The following is a 15,496-nucleotide window of genomic DNA, read 5'->3' on the forward strand; positions in this document are numbered from 1 at the left end:
AACAGCAGCTATCCAAACTGTTACACCTGATATGCTACAGAGAGTGTGGAACGAGTTGGAGTATCGGGTTGATATTGCTCGAGTGTCTGGAGGGGGCCATATTGAACATCTCTGAACTTGTTTTTGAGTGAAAAAAAACCTTTTTAAATACTCTTTGTAATGATGTATAACAGAAGGTTATATTATGTTTCTTTCATTAAATACACATTTTTAAAGTTGTGGTATTCTTTTTGAATCACCCTGTATTTATCACCAAGAAATTGTTATTTTTTAGATAATTGTGATGTAAATAAAGGTAGTATGTGTGTGAAGCCCTGGCCCGATGTAAGAGATACCCTGATGGCCTAAATCAGATCAAGTTAAGTAAATAAAAAGTAATTAAAAAGCGGGAGAGCAACATTAACTTTCACTGCAGTTCACTTTCCTCCATTTCACGGCTATACTGTGTCCGCCTGTGTGATCGTACCTTTTAGGTATTATTCTCGCATCTGGAAATTTTCATTGTTAGGCAGCGTAATTATAACATGTGATTTAGATTGATCGGCAAGCGCTACGTGTAGGACAGTTATAGAGCCTAGAGCACTACCTCACAGTGCCGAAAATCCACTTAAGACTCACATCAAACAGTTCTTCTGTTTCAGTATTAAAAAATATGTCTTTTTGTTCTTATTTCAAGTTGATCCAATTTGGCATTCCATTGACGGAGCCCCTTTCGCGTTGATTAAGCAGTATTTTCCTCACTTTCCAGCCAGGGTACAATGCCAGTGGTGACAGTGGAGAAGATTACCGAACCCTCCAAGTTAGGAGAGGGGCCATACTGGGACGCAGAGAAGAAAGTCTTGTACTTCGTCGACGTCGGGTCAAATCGGGTGCATAAGTACGACCCGGCGACTCGTACTCTGAAGAGCCTCACTCTCGGTAAGTACTGTTTTACTCGTTTGCACACAACACACCGATGAGCCAAAACTTTGTGACCGCATGCTCAGTACAGTCTTGGTCCAAATCTGGAACGCAACACAGCAACTATTGTACGGGGCACTGAGTCGACAAGACTTTGGTGGTTTTCCAGAGGTGCTGAGGAACTTTGATAATTTCCTTTTTTTATTTCGTCCGTCTCAGTTGCATTGATATAAAATTCAGCTGTAGCTGTTACCGGTTTCATGCTGCTACAGTCGTTTTCAAACCACACGTCTGAACATGACTAACTACATGTCATAGAATAATGTGTACAAACAGTATGTATGTCCGTACCGTACGTATTCATATGTTTATAGACATACCTTGTTATTAAACGTAGCTATTCATTCAAAATGTGCCAAAAGGCACAGCATACGGCGGACAACAAGTATTCTCACTGATCTTAGCCTACACGTCCGCTGCTGTCGTCTGGCAAAACCAAACTGACAAATATTATCTACTGTAGTCAACAAGACACCTCTGTAGGTGCTGTCTCATACTTACGCGCTTGTTAGTGTGGCTGCCTGTTAGTTTTCTATGATGCTGCACCAACCATTGTGTTTTTTATTGATAAGATTTGAAAAGCAAGAAGTATCAAATTTACGGTATAGAAAATGTTGACATTTTTGTTTTACAAAATAATGTGGCATCCTCATGAAAATATCACTTTTACTTTACAGGAAATGTTAATTTTTTCTCGGAAATGACGCAGCGTCCAAATGGAACATACAAAGCCAGGAGGATACAAAATAGCGTACCCTCCTGTATACAACCCAATGTTTGTGTAGCAGGGTAAAGTACCAAGCATTACTACCTTGCATACTGACACACACGGCACAGCAGATTTTTGTGTGACCGATGCGTACTGCATCATGCAATCCCTGTGTGAGCGGAAAGCATATATTTTCAGTCTTTGTTCGATTTCTACGTTTGTTACAGGAAATAACTGGATTGAAAAACGTAATGTATGTTGTTCCTCATTGCATTAGACACATACTGTCTAAAATAAAATGAGGAGAAAGACATAACGCAGTTACAGCTTTACAAATTACATTATTGGCGTAGCCTTTGATATCAAACCCAGTAACGCATTAAATAAACGTTACACAGCACCATAGTGAAGACCATCCAGCATAATCATCAAAGGTGCGAAGGCCAATTTCAAAGACATTGATGATACAAACACAATAATCGTAGGTAAAAATATTATATAAAATGTTGATTGTATATCATTACATAGGACTACATTACAAAGACCATGTTACAACTGTTATCCGCCATCACGAGGCGTGCAGATTTTGGTCATACAGACTTGAACAAGAGTATTAAACGATTACGTATGCGCGCACCCTAAGCGCGATAGTAATACAATAACATACGCTTTTCGCGCAGGAAGGGAATAACCACAAGTACCGCTGACACATAAGTCACAGCAAATTTTTGTGTGACCAATGCATACTGCATCATCCAATGCCTGTCTGAGCGGAAAGCGTAAGTTGTCAGATATTTTCAGTCGTTGTTCTATTTACACTTTTCTACAGGAAATAACTGGAATGAAAAACCGGAAATCGGTTATTTCAGAAACCGGTTATTTTCAGCGGTTTTAAGTCCGGTGGTTATAACCAAAAATCGGTTGTTTCGGCCATAACCGGCATGCCTCCATGCTTCGAGCAGCCGTCCGCCTGGATGACGGCGATCAGGACGCGACAATCGAGCTTGGTAAATAAGAAGCGTGGTTCATTCGACCACGCGGCAGTTTTCGAGTGGTACGCCTTCCAGTCTCGAAGATACCTTGCCCCACTGCAATCGCAACTGATGATGTCGTCGGATTAAGATAACACGTCGGGGTCATCTGCTGTGGAATACCATGTTCACCACTGTGCGCTAAGCAGTAAGCTGCGAACGCCTGTACCTGCTCCAGCATTGTATTCTGTAATTCGATCTACCGCGGTTCGGGGGCTGTCTTTCTTTACAGACCGGACAATCCGCCGACCTCCACGTTCCACGATGGGACATGGAAGCCCAATAACTTGTCACCTACTTGTGGTATCACCGTCGCACAACCACATTTTATAGACGATCACGAGAGACTCTGACAACCGATCAGCTTCCCGTTTCCGAGATCCGATTTCCAGCTGCCAGGCCATGACAATCTGACCAGTTCATCAGAGTCGTTTGTGGCAGTGTGTTGTCCCATTTGCAACCCACATCGTCCCTAGAATGACTCCCCATTCGTCTATGCAACCAGTCACATTACAGTGACCGACGCCTATGTTCGACATAAGCATACAATAACCACTTGCACAAGGCAAGTGGCAGTACTAGCAGTGAAAGGGATACAGAGCGTGTTAGAGGGACATGCAAAACAGCACAGTACTTGAAACTTCCTGGCAGATTAAAACTGTGTGCCGGACCGAGACTCGAACTCGGGACCTTTGCCTTTCGCGGGCAAGTGCTCTACCAGTTCTGCATGGTTCGCAGGAGAGCATCTGTAAAGTTTGGAAGGTAGGAGACGAGATACTGGCAGAAGTAAAGCTGGGAGGACGGGGCGTGAGTCGTGCTTGGGTAGCTCAGTCGGTAGAGCACTTGCCCGCTAAAGGGAAAGGTCCCGAGTTCGAGTCTCGGTCCGGCACACAGTTTTAATCTTCCAGGAAGTTTCATATCAGCGCACACTCCGCTGTAGAGAGAAAATTTCATTCTAGCACAGTACTTGTAGTAATGCGGAAAAGGAGCGATTTATCTGACGTCCAAAAGGACATCGACTTTCTTGTAGGGTGGGGGGGTGGGGGGGGGGGGGGAGGAGGGAAGAACAATTTCCGAAACGGCTAAATTTGTAGCAGTTCACGTGGCGCCTTGGTTTAAATATACAGTGAATGGCAAAATGCCTCGACGCAAAACCAGCACCAAGAAAACTTTGATGCACCACGGGCCACAGATGACAGGGGTGAACGATGGCTGTGTAGATTTGTACGGATAATGGAAGTGCTACTGCTGAGCAACTGACCGCCCAGATGAACCAAGGGCCTACCAACAATGTCTCTTCGACGAATGTTCGGCGAACGTTGATGCCAATGGGGCTCAGCAGTAGGCGCCTGGTTCTTGTACCCAAGCTGACGGTTGTTCCGAGCGGTTCTAGGCGCTACATTCTGGAACCGCGCGACCACTACGGTCGCAGGTTCGAATCCTGCCTCGGGCATGGGTGTATGTGATGTCCTTAGGTTAGTTAGCTTTAAGTAGTTCTAAGTTCTAGGGGATTGATGACCTCAGAAGTTGAGTCCCATAGTGCTCAGAGCAATTTGAACCATTTTTTGACGGCTGTTCTTGGGCGACGGAGACTGGAATTCACACGCCAGTGCCGCAACTGCACGTCCACTGATTGGCGACAGGTGACCTTTCCAGATGAATCACGTTTTATGCTCCATCGGACAGATGGCCGTCGGCGTGTAAGGTGTGAAACATCTGAAAGCAAGCAACCTGTGACCAGAAGGGAGCGTTATGCCCTCGGGAATATTTTCGTGGTGTTCCCTGGGTCATCTCCTCATTTCGGATGGCACAATGGATCAACACAAGAATGGATCTAACCACTACATGCGGTTTGTTTTTGCCCTGGCACGATGGCATGTACCAAATGGACAATGCAACATATCACACAGCTCGGAGTGACGTGTGTGATTCGAAGAGCAGCAGGGATGGTTTACCGTACTCCCCTGGCCACCGAACTCTCCTAATTTAAACTCAATCGAGAATCTGTGGGACCATTTCTATCGGGCTGTTCGCGCTATGGAGGAAAGGCGTTGTTCTTTTCAAGGGAACACTATTGAGGACATTTAGAGTACCGGTATTTGAAGCTGACTGCTGGACGATTCTGTTGCCTCCAACATACCTTGCACGCAAGGACCACGGAGATAAGATAGGAGAAATTAGGGCACATACGGAGGCACATAGACAAACGTTTTTCCCTCGCTCCCTCTGGAACATGAAATGAAATGACTAACAGTGGTACGGGGTACCCTCCTCCACGTGCCGTAAGGTGGACTGCGGAGTATCGGTGTAGATATGGATCCTCAAGCGCAGACCTAACGCAGCTGGCCACGACAATAGTGTCGGCATGGCTCCACAACCCTGTCGATACATTCCTCACTAACTCTGCACCTATCGCACTTCGCTATTCGGGCTTTTGAGAGGCGGTCACAACGTGACTGTACACTGCGTTTTCCTCACTGTGTCACGTGGCCGTGACACAATCAGGCGGCATGCAGCCTCTCTATGGACAATGGTTATAATGTATTTGGCTCATCAGTGTATTTTCTAGTGCGATATTTTATCAAGTTGACAGGATGTGTATAAGAGAACGCTGTGAAGCACTCACGACTGTTATATTTTTCAGTAATTATCGAAATAAGAATTACCACTAACCATTGGTGTGAAGCGATCTGCGATATGAGGTTCATTGTTCGAAGTGATCAAAAAGGAATATAGGACGACAGTGACTACATATATTGCTTATGAAATGCAGAAAATAAGTAATTTACAGTAAGACACAGTTTGGATGGTTCAAAGACCAGCTGTTGAGAGGTTTATTGCAAAAACTGGACAAGTCCAAAATTGTCACTTTTCAGGAATAAAAAAAAGAAAACTTCCCCATTTTAAACTGAACCACGAAAAAACTCCAAACGATATTCATAGCATAACAAATAGAAGCATCCTTTTCAATAATTCTCGTTGTTAAATACACAGTCTTTAGTTAATTCCTAGAGAACATTTTTTTCCTTCGGATTTGATCGGTCTTCGTAAAAAATTAAGAGAAAAGCTCTAATATTGTTCACTGGTCTAATTTATGCTGACTGGGAATACGTTACAATGAACACAAGACAGTGCCGTTTTCTTTACAACAAACTGAAAATAGAATTCCTGTTATTCCTATTGTTCCCATATTACGAGGGTCATTTAATAATTAAAGACACAAATTGGTCTGGGGAAAAAACTGTTTCTAGGCCAATTTTGGTACTTTTACGGCTTTAAGTTGGCATCACTGGGATGAGGCATGATCAGCTGATGTATCAACATTGTTTTGTTTATAACCTCAAAAATAACGTTTGAAGATGGCGCCTCCGCTTGAGACGTCCACATTAGTTGAGCAACGTTCTGTTATTAGCTTTTTACTTGCTGAAGGCGAGAAACCAGTGGATATATACCGTAGAACGTCTAAAGTTTATGATGAAGGTTGCATGAATCGTGCAAATTTTTACAAGTGGGTAGAGCAGTTCAAAAATGGTGGCGACTCAGCGACTCATGAACACCATTCTGGCCGATCATTTGCAGTTTCAACTCCCTCACTTGAAAGTCGAATTGGTGACATAATTCGTGCCGACCGCCGTGTGACTGTGGAAATGATAGTTGATAAGGTTCAAGTTAGTACTGGTACAGTTCATATCATTACCTGTAACGAGCTGAAGTACCGTAAAACATGTGCAAGATGGGTCCCAAGGGAGTTGATGCGGCTATACAAGGGAACAAGGTTGAGAGTGTGCACAGAGCTAAAGGAACGTTATGAAAGCGAAGGTGAGCACTTCCGCAACAAAATTTTGACTTGTGATGAAACTTGAATTCACTATTAAGACCCAGAGTCAAATAGACAAAGCATGGAGTGGAAGCACACCAATTCACCTGTCAAGAAAAAATTCAAAACCCAAGCATCTGCAGGAAAAGTCATGTTAATGGTGTTTTGGAATGCTGAAGGTCCAGTTTTTTTCTGATTATCTCGAATTGCAGAGTACGATGAACAGCCAATACCACTCGCATTTTCTTTTAAACAAGGTGAAGCGAGCCATGAGAGAGAGAGAGATGTCGTGGATCTCAGAGGAGAGGTGTGATTCTGCAGCAAGACGACGCACGTCCTCATGTTGCTCAACTAACCCGTGAAACCATCGACAAATTGGTTGTAAAGTATTGCCTCATCCCCCTTAAAGTCCTGATTTGGCACCCAGTGAGTTCCATTTGTTTAGTGCACTGAAGGAGGCATTACGTGGGAAGAGGTTCCAGGACAACGAGGACGTGAAAAAAATTGTGGGAAATTGGTTCAAACATCAAGATAAAGAGTTCTTTGCAGTCGGAATAAAAAAGCTCGTAGCCCGTTGGAACAAGTGCATAAGTGTTCAAGGAGATTATGTTGAAAAGTAGAAAAGGCATTGTTTTGTTGAAATAAACGCTTTTTTTCTCCAGGCCAATTTGTCTCTTTAATTACTGAATGACCCTCGTAGATGCTATTCATCCTCGTACCCATCACTGTTACCATTATCATCATAAACAGTATCAACTTCAGTCTCCTGTTCTTCATTACAATTTTCATCTGGGGTACCATGAAGCAGATCCTTGTAGAAAGCTTTGTTTTCTTCTTCCGTCTGTCTTTAGATGGCTGAATACCTGCGGTCTTGTTGTACAGCTGATGTAGAACAAAATTAGTATAATTTATTCTGTAGTAGGATTTCTCTTAACAATTATGTGTCTATTCCTCCCGTCAAAGTAAGAGCTTCGCCATGAAACACAGAACCTATCTTCCACACCATTGCGAGTCATTCGTACCTGCTGCAGTTTCAGTAGAGGTTTAGGCGTTTTCAGACACTGGCTCAGTAGCACGTTTGATGTCTATGAAATCATCACTTCGCATTATTTTCAGCTACAATGTATGAGGGTGATGTATGGGCTTCAACAGTTTTCCTGACTAAGTTTTAAGAGTATCTGCAGTCTTTGTCTTCCGCTTCTCATGTCCTGTCAATGAGAAGTCTTGATCATTTGCTAAATAGCTGTGCCGTCGCACTGGAAACAAACATGTGACCCTCTTGTAGATCTTCAAGATCTGCACTTGACCGTAAAATAATTGAACCGTAACTATGTTTTGGTCTTCCGCGGACACCCAATACTAAGCAGAACAAGCTCATTTGTTCCATTCTCCAATAGAACGTTGTTTATGTAGTTCTAAATCACGGATGTAGCTCCGTTAGGATCTTTTCTTCGTTCATGTTCGAGATGGATAAAGTAAAACTGAGTCATTTGCCAGAAAGCAAATTCCAAAAAAATTGTACCATAATTGACGTGCACAATAAATGGCATTTGACTGCAAGTGCAGTAGGAACAAGTTTTGCGTGTAATCAAATGAAGTATCGTTAATGAGTCCTTGTTTTGAATTTAGAATATAGTTAGATTTCATGCTTACAAAGTGAGAGACCTTTCCAAGTGTAACGTCTTTTACGCTACTCATTGACTCTTCGCAAAATCTCTTTCCTCAGCTTTTATTTTTCTGTTCAGTGAGTTACATACTGTACATGTGTCAGATCTGGGATATTCCAAACGTACTTTACATTTTAATCTTCTATTGCCCTTTACAAATGTTTTTTTTTTTTACACTCTGTGACTATCAAGACAATTGGTTTGTTTTTAGATACTCTGTGGAAGACTTGTAACATTATCTCTGTCAACTACATCTAAAAACACCTATGCAACTGTTTGTTTATGTAAGTTATTCTCGATGTATAATGAGCGCTGAAAGTTGTGTGTGAAGTTTAACATGTATCAGACTCTGCACAAATGGGCCATAAGAAAACTATAAGTTCTTCGATATTTCGCCAATAACCACACATAAAAATCGATAACTAATTAAAAATTGCACTTTTTTATACATTGCAGTAAAGTCAGCAAAACAAAGCAGAACCTCACACAGCGAAAACATTATGTAAAAATGGCATAGTACAAAGAGAAAACACACTTGAAAATGGCAATCATTTACCTAAACGCGTCGTGTAAAATATGAATGAAAGAAAGTAGTGAGTGGAAGCAGAAAAGTGATTTAAAAACAAACCCATAAAAGTTTTAAACACTGTTCAGTAGTTTTTATATGGAAGAGTGATATAATACCTGTATAAAAATTAAAGATGCTTATGACTTATTGTTAAGTCTCCTAGCAAGTATTTCCAATTTGGATTATAACACAGAGAAGTATGAACGTCTTGCTTTAGCGCACATTAAATGAGATTCAATCACCTGATCAATCAGCTCTGGTATCTTTTTTGGTCTGTTTTTCGTGGGAACCTCATTTGTCTTTTGGAGACTGCCCATGCATTACAATACTGCTCTAGATTCTTTACAGCATGTGCTCGGTTATTCCTTGAAAGCTGAGGAATGCTACTTTACAAATTGGAATATCCCTACCTTCAATTCTCAACTTGAAGGATAATTGAGCTGCATGATTCCTTCTTCGCGTGCAACTCTTGGACACTACCTCTGTTACGTCCCATAGTGCTTAGAGCCATTTGAATCATTTGAACGCTTCCTCTGAATGCGCTGCTTAGTAACAAGTGCAGCAACGTGAGAATAGAAGATGTACAAATCCTGGACTTGCCCGACATTCGTAGAAATAATTAGGGAATAGCCTTTTTTTGTGAAGACCAATATTTTCAAATGGATATTTCTTTGGATCTGTGGGGTTTTTGTAGACGAAACGAATTCCACTGTAAAATATGTGTGGTGACACAGAAGAGCAAGGAGGTATTAGTCAAAAAGTCCTTTTTTGGACTTTTTTTGTAGTCAGTCCCTCAATTAGGTCTCATCTGGGAATGTAATAGGCTCTCCCGGTGCGTGTTGTTTATGAAAAGCTCTCCAGTTTGCAGCCAGGTGACGGTGTTAAAAATACCCCGACGTTTCGACGAGTATCACACTCATCATTTTCTGGCGAAGTGTCGAGATAATGCCCACACAGAGATGCGAACTGCTCACCCGCAGTCCCCGCGGCCGGACAGTACCCGGCTGACTGTAACCAGGTGGAAGGGGACATATTGCCTGTATAATTATTACGTCACCAGAGACTGATGAGGGCGACATTCGTCGAAACGTTGCGGTATTTTAACACTGCCCCCTGGCTGGAAATCCGAGAGCCTTTCATCAATTAGATCTCAGTTAAAAATTTTTAAAACCTAGTGTCTCTATGAAATGCAGAAATGCAACCTTCTATTACACAGCTGTTGAGTCAAGAATCAATGTCGTCACACAAATACAGTGTCTGCTTAGCGATATTAACCCGTTTGATCCCAAGAAGATTTTCCATTCAACTCTTTTAAGAATTCCTTTTTAAATCTTATGTTTGGAGTGTAGATAAACCATAAATACCAGTTTCATGATTGTAACAATATATTTAGTGCAAAAAATTGGAGGTTCCAAAAATGGAGCAGTGGGAGCGGGAGGGTACAGGTACCGTGCATGCAATACTGTGAGAAACGAATGTAAATTTTTTATGTTTACGTTTATTTTTCTCAGTACATATTTTATACAGCTCATTTACAGATTATACAAAATGTGAATATATAACCAAATAAGGAATGCACAGGATTACACTGTGTTTTAGTGAGTTCAGTTTTAACTTGCATGAAACTGCGCAAAACAATTTGCAAGCAAAGGAATTTTACATTTCTTACATTGTTTTGTTGTGTTCCTCTTGGACTGGCCACATCTTAGTTGTTTGCCTAATGGTACAATCAGATGATCTTGTCCATTGTAGCGAACATCATTGAGCACCCTTTTATGTAAGGCTTTTGGATTTCGCACTGGATGGGTAGGTGACTGGTGTGAGCTGTACTTTTGAAAGCAGCATTTGACCACATACCTTGTGAAGCCAAGGAGATCGAGTGGACTGACCTTACACTGTATTGTTTGTCTATATAGCATCCAAGCATTGTTTATTGATGCATTTAGCGGAAAAGCAAGAAGTTGGTAGTACCATTTCTTCGCTCTGAAATTAATCCTGTATTTTCCAATATTTTCATCAAGTCTGTCCACTCCTCCCATGTAAGTGTTGTAGCTAACAACTGCAGCAGGAATTATATCAATAAACTTCTTCGCACTCATACTATATCGGTTGAATCCACTTCTGTTTGAGGCGATGGTAACAATGCTGTTGTCGTGGTAGCGAATAAGTCAATCCAGATTTACTATCGGTTACTTGGTCATACGTTCCTCTTGGAGATTTTTTTATTTTATGAAGGTCTGCAGAGGAGCACCCTCTGTTCTATTTGAGTGAATTGTTCCTGTTCCAGTGCAGCCCTTTTCTGTAAGTGCATCCAAAAGTGACAATGAAGTAAAAAAAGTTATCAAAAAAGAAACCATATGTCTGTTCTTTCTGAAATGGAAGTTTTGATACTAGGTCTAACACAACTGAACCACCTACACCAAGCTCAGGTCTTGTGTTTCCTGTTGCAGCATCCTGGTATGGTTCAGCTTGAACTAGGTACCCTAGTCTTGTGCAAAGACACCAGACCTTATAACCAAACCTAATCGGTTCACCTACCATATATTGCTTTGTTCCATGTCTACTATAATACAGAATCATAGCCTCATCAATACATAGCAGTCTTTCGTTATTGAAAGCTCTTAGCCACCTACCATTCAAGAGTTTCCAAAGGGCTCTCACTTTTGAAAATCTGTCATCTTTGTATAAGCTGTTGTTATCACAGGCATGTATATATTTCACAATTTTTTCAAATCTTCCCCTTGACATTGCTTTTGACGAAGCTAGATTATGGAAATCCTCGTTCATTTCCCAGTATATTCTATCTGTTGGTAAAGGGTTGTAACCTGTCAGAAGAAATATGGCCAATAGTACTCTTATTTCTGCACTTGACACATTGCACGTTGTATCTCCCTGCTGATGAGCATAAATATTTGTGTAATTGTCTAGCATGTCCACAATAATGTCATCATAAAACAGTTCAAATCGCTGTACTGGTGACATTTTTTCCGTAAAATATTCTGGAAGTGTCCATGTCATCATCTGCACTTCATTTGTATCATTCTCAGTCCATCTCCTATCAGCCGTCTTTCTTCTGCCGGTAACAGGAATAGTATTTGATGTGGAACACTCGGCACTGTGAACACTATAAATATGGGCAGCACCAGAAGTTGAACATGATGGCTCATTAGACGCCGTAAGACCTATCTGTAATATAAAACATCAACTTTCTAGAAACTATAAGTAATATTTATATAGTTACAGATAACCAACTTAGAAAATCCTAATAAGTGTATTTCCTAATCAAACTCTTCAATTCATAGTACTGTCTAATATTTAGCTCTTGGGTAACAATTTCCCCCCACAATGTTTTGTAAGTTTTGCTTCTGCTACAGACCTTAGTTGGTTGCCACTTAGATGATTTATTTCACTTTCACACTCGTCACGTGAATCTTCATCTGACGGCCATGGGTCATCAGGGGGATTCATGTACAAATCAGCATAAGAAAAATCAATATCATCTTCCAATAATGCTATAATTTCATCGGCAGTCAAACAAAAATGCAAGTGCCTTACTGTTATTTCAATGTACCCATCAACCCCCTGTTCCAAGCATGGAACAATCAGCTACAATGCATTATAACCCACTGTTGAGAACAGATATGAACAAATAACACACACACACACACACACACACACACACACACACACACACACACACACACTATCATTCTTGTATTTATACGTCATATTTAGAAACTATAATATCGTTATCCACTGTCAAATATAGTAAAACTTACTTGCCCTTTCCTTGTAGTCATTTTTCCATAAACAGCAATTACTACTGCACCAACAATGTTGAGATGCAGATGCTCACAGCACAACAGTTATGTGTAAAAGCAAGGAGCATGTAGAAGGCCAGCAGTGTGACAAACGTACCAAAAACTAAAATCCCTGTGCACAAAAAAATTACAAACTTTTGTCCAAAAATGGAACAGTGGGATAAAATGGGTTAAGTGGAACGACCGCATCCGCTGATTCGAAGCTACAGCAAATGACAACCGTCGATTCACTGGTTGACTATTCGAAACTGTAGTTTCTCTTCCAAAGAGATAGCCTACAAAACAATTTACTGCAGAAATTGAAATATTGTCCTAGTGTGTGGGAGCCATAACAGGTCGGAATAGCTATAGATTCTGGAGGTATACGAACAAGAGCTGTGCAAATGGTGAAAGGTTTGTTTCACGAGCGAAGGAGTATAACAAAGGCGATCAAAAATATTAACTGGCAGCCTCCCAAAGAAAGATACCGAATATCTCGCGAAAATCTGCTTACAAAATTCGAAGAATCGAATTTTACGGCGAAAATTACCAACATTTTTCAGGCTTCTGGGTATCGTCTCGATGCAGATCGGTTAATATACTAGACTAACAATAGGCATCATAGAGGCGTATAAACAATGGTCTTTCCTGTGCTAAGTCAACGATTGGAAACGGGAGGAAATTCCAGGTGGACTAAAAATTTCAATCAGCAATACAGACTACAGTTATTCGCAGAATACAGGGTGTTGCAGGAGGAATGGTCAATATTCATGGATATGACAGGAACGATCATTCGAAGCAAAAAAGTCTACGAAACTAGGGCTGTAAAATCGTACCTCAAGAGCTACAAGCACTCCTTTATTTTAGATAATCTGAAATATTTTTTCTTGTACTGCAAGCTCTTTGCTTTCCATATTTTGTGAGCAGGTAGTATAGACCAAAGCAAGAAAAAATTGTCTCGTAAACGTGCATACGTCAAGAGCTATGAGCACGTGTTTGGTATGAGAGACGTGTTTCATTGTAGCGAAGATGATAAAGTGCTGATAGCTCTTAAGGTATGCACTTTAGAGCAGATGTCTTAAATTTTTTCTTGTTTTAGTCTACACTATCACCTCTCAAAATAAGGAAAGCTCAGAGTTTGTAGTATAAGAGATCTGTCCCACGGTATCGAAGATGAAGAAATACTCATCGCTCTTGAGGTACGTATTTTAGATCCTATGTTTATTAGACTGTTTTGCTTCGAATAATCCTTCATGTCATATCCCTAAATATTGAACATTCCTCCTGGGACAAATTGTATAGATACAGACGGAGAAATAACATGATAAAAGAAATTTCCGCCATTTGACTGTAAATTGGTTATTTCACTCAATCAATTTTTGGCATTATAGCCATTCCTAAGTATATGTTGAAATGTTACATTATATGTCTCCCGTCTGTGACAAAAAATTTACAGTGAAATGCCTGAAGTTTCTCTCAAAAATTTCTACATGGCGAAGAAAAAATCATTAACATATGATAAAGATGAGACAACGAATAGTTGATAAACAGGTAAATCGTAAATTATGTACCTAGAGATGGCACCCTGTTCTTTTGACCCCTGCACGTAAATGTTGGTCATACACCACGTTAAATGATGTTATCCTTACACACGGTAACGTTACTGTTTCCTTAGAAGTCTTCTTACACATAGAAGGTGTGCTTTGGTGTTCGATAGTCACGCATCACCATTTTGTTAAAAATGTTGCTTTATGCCCAGGTCCATAACGTAACAGTCGTCTTCATAACGCTGTTGAAATAGTTCAGTCAGTTGATCCATTAGAACATCCATTTTAATATCGGCCAGTTGCACTTTATATGGTACAGGCACAGGATTTTTTTATACACTTCAAGACAAAAAAAGACGCACCACAAAGAAATTATCCGAATGGGAGGCTGGTCATCGGCGCTCGGCTCGATGCGCGACTAGTCACTGAAACCAAATCTACTCCAGTCAACGAGATTCCAGGCCGAAGACAGCCGTGGGATACCAACCTGATTGTATGAAGCTGGTATCTGTACAGATATCATTGGTGTCGCTCGCCATACAGACCGACAGCCAGGAGCGGTGGTCTGGGGTGCCATGTCTTTTCACAGCAGGACCCCTTTGGATGTCATCTGCGGCGCCCTTACGGCACAGCGGTACGTAGACTATATTCTGCGCCCCGTTTTGTTGCCCTTCATGACAAGCCATCCTGGGCGTACTCTTCAGCAAGATAATGTCCGCCCGCACGCGGCGAGAGTTTTTACTTTTTGTCTTCGTGCTTGCCAGACCCTGCCTTGGCCAGCAACGTCGCCGGAGCCCCTATTCAGAGCGTTTGGAGCATATTATGGGCAAACCCTCCAACCAGCTCTGGATATTGACGATCTAACTCGCCGACTGCAATAACGTGGTACGATATCCATGAGGAGGATATCCAACAACTCTATCATTCAATTCCAAGTCGAATAACTGCTTGTATAGTCAGAGGTGCGTTACTGACTTGCTCGATCTGTGAAGCTCATTCTCTTTAGTAAATTATAGAATTTTTCTGAAATTGTTATCATTTGAACAATTTTAATAAACATTTTTGGAGCAGTGATCAAAAATTTTTAAAAATTTTTCTTTAAAAAATTCAGTCTTGGTCACACCACGTATGCTTCAAGAACATAGGTGACCGGTTTCGGTCATATCACATGACCATCATCAGACCTGTAACCTGTAAATTACAGGTCTGATGATGGTCATGTGATATGACCGAAACCGGTCACCTATGTTCTTGAAGCATACATGGTGTGATCAAGACTGAATTTTTGAAAGAAAAATTTGTAATCATTTGTTTGTCTGTACATGTACGACGGTCGCTCCAAAAGAAATGCACACTATTTTTGTAAAAATACAGTTTTCATTCTGCATGTGTGAAAG

At 41.0% G+C, this 15,496-nt stretch overlaps 1 protein-coding gene across 1 annotated transcript in view; it reads left to right on the plus strand.

Annotated features, from left to right (window-relative positions):
• Nucleotides 1–758: 758 nt before the first annotated feature.
• LOC124607470 (regucalcin-like) overlaps nucleotides 759–15,496 on the plus strand; it is a 64,564-nt gene continuing 49,826 nt past the window's right edge. Inside the window, exon 1 of the mRNA XM_047139865.1 lies at nucleotides 759–918. Within this exon, the coding sequence (XP_046995821.1) occupies nucleotides 759–918 (160 nt within the window). The remainder of the gene's footprint in view (nucleotides 919–15,496) is intronic.

Source organism: Schistocerca americana, chromosome 1, assembly GCF_021461395.2.
Source record: "Schistocerca americana isolate TAMUIC-IGC-003095 chromosome 1, iqSchAmer2.1, whole genome shotgun sequence".
Taxonomy (NCBI): domain Eukaryota; kingdom Metazoa; phylum Arthropoda; class Insecta; order Orthoptera; family Acrididae; genus Schistocerca; species Schistocerca americana.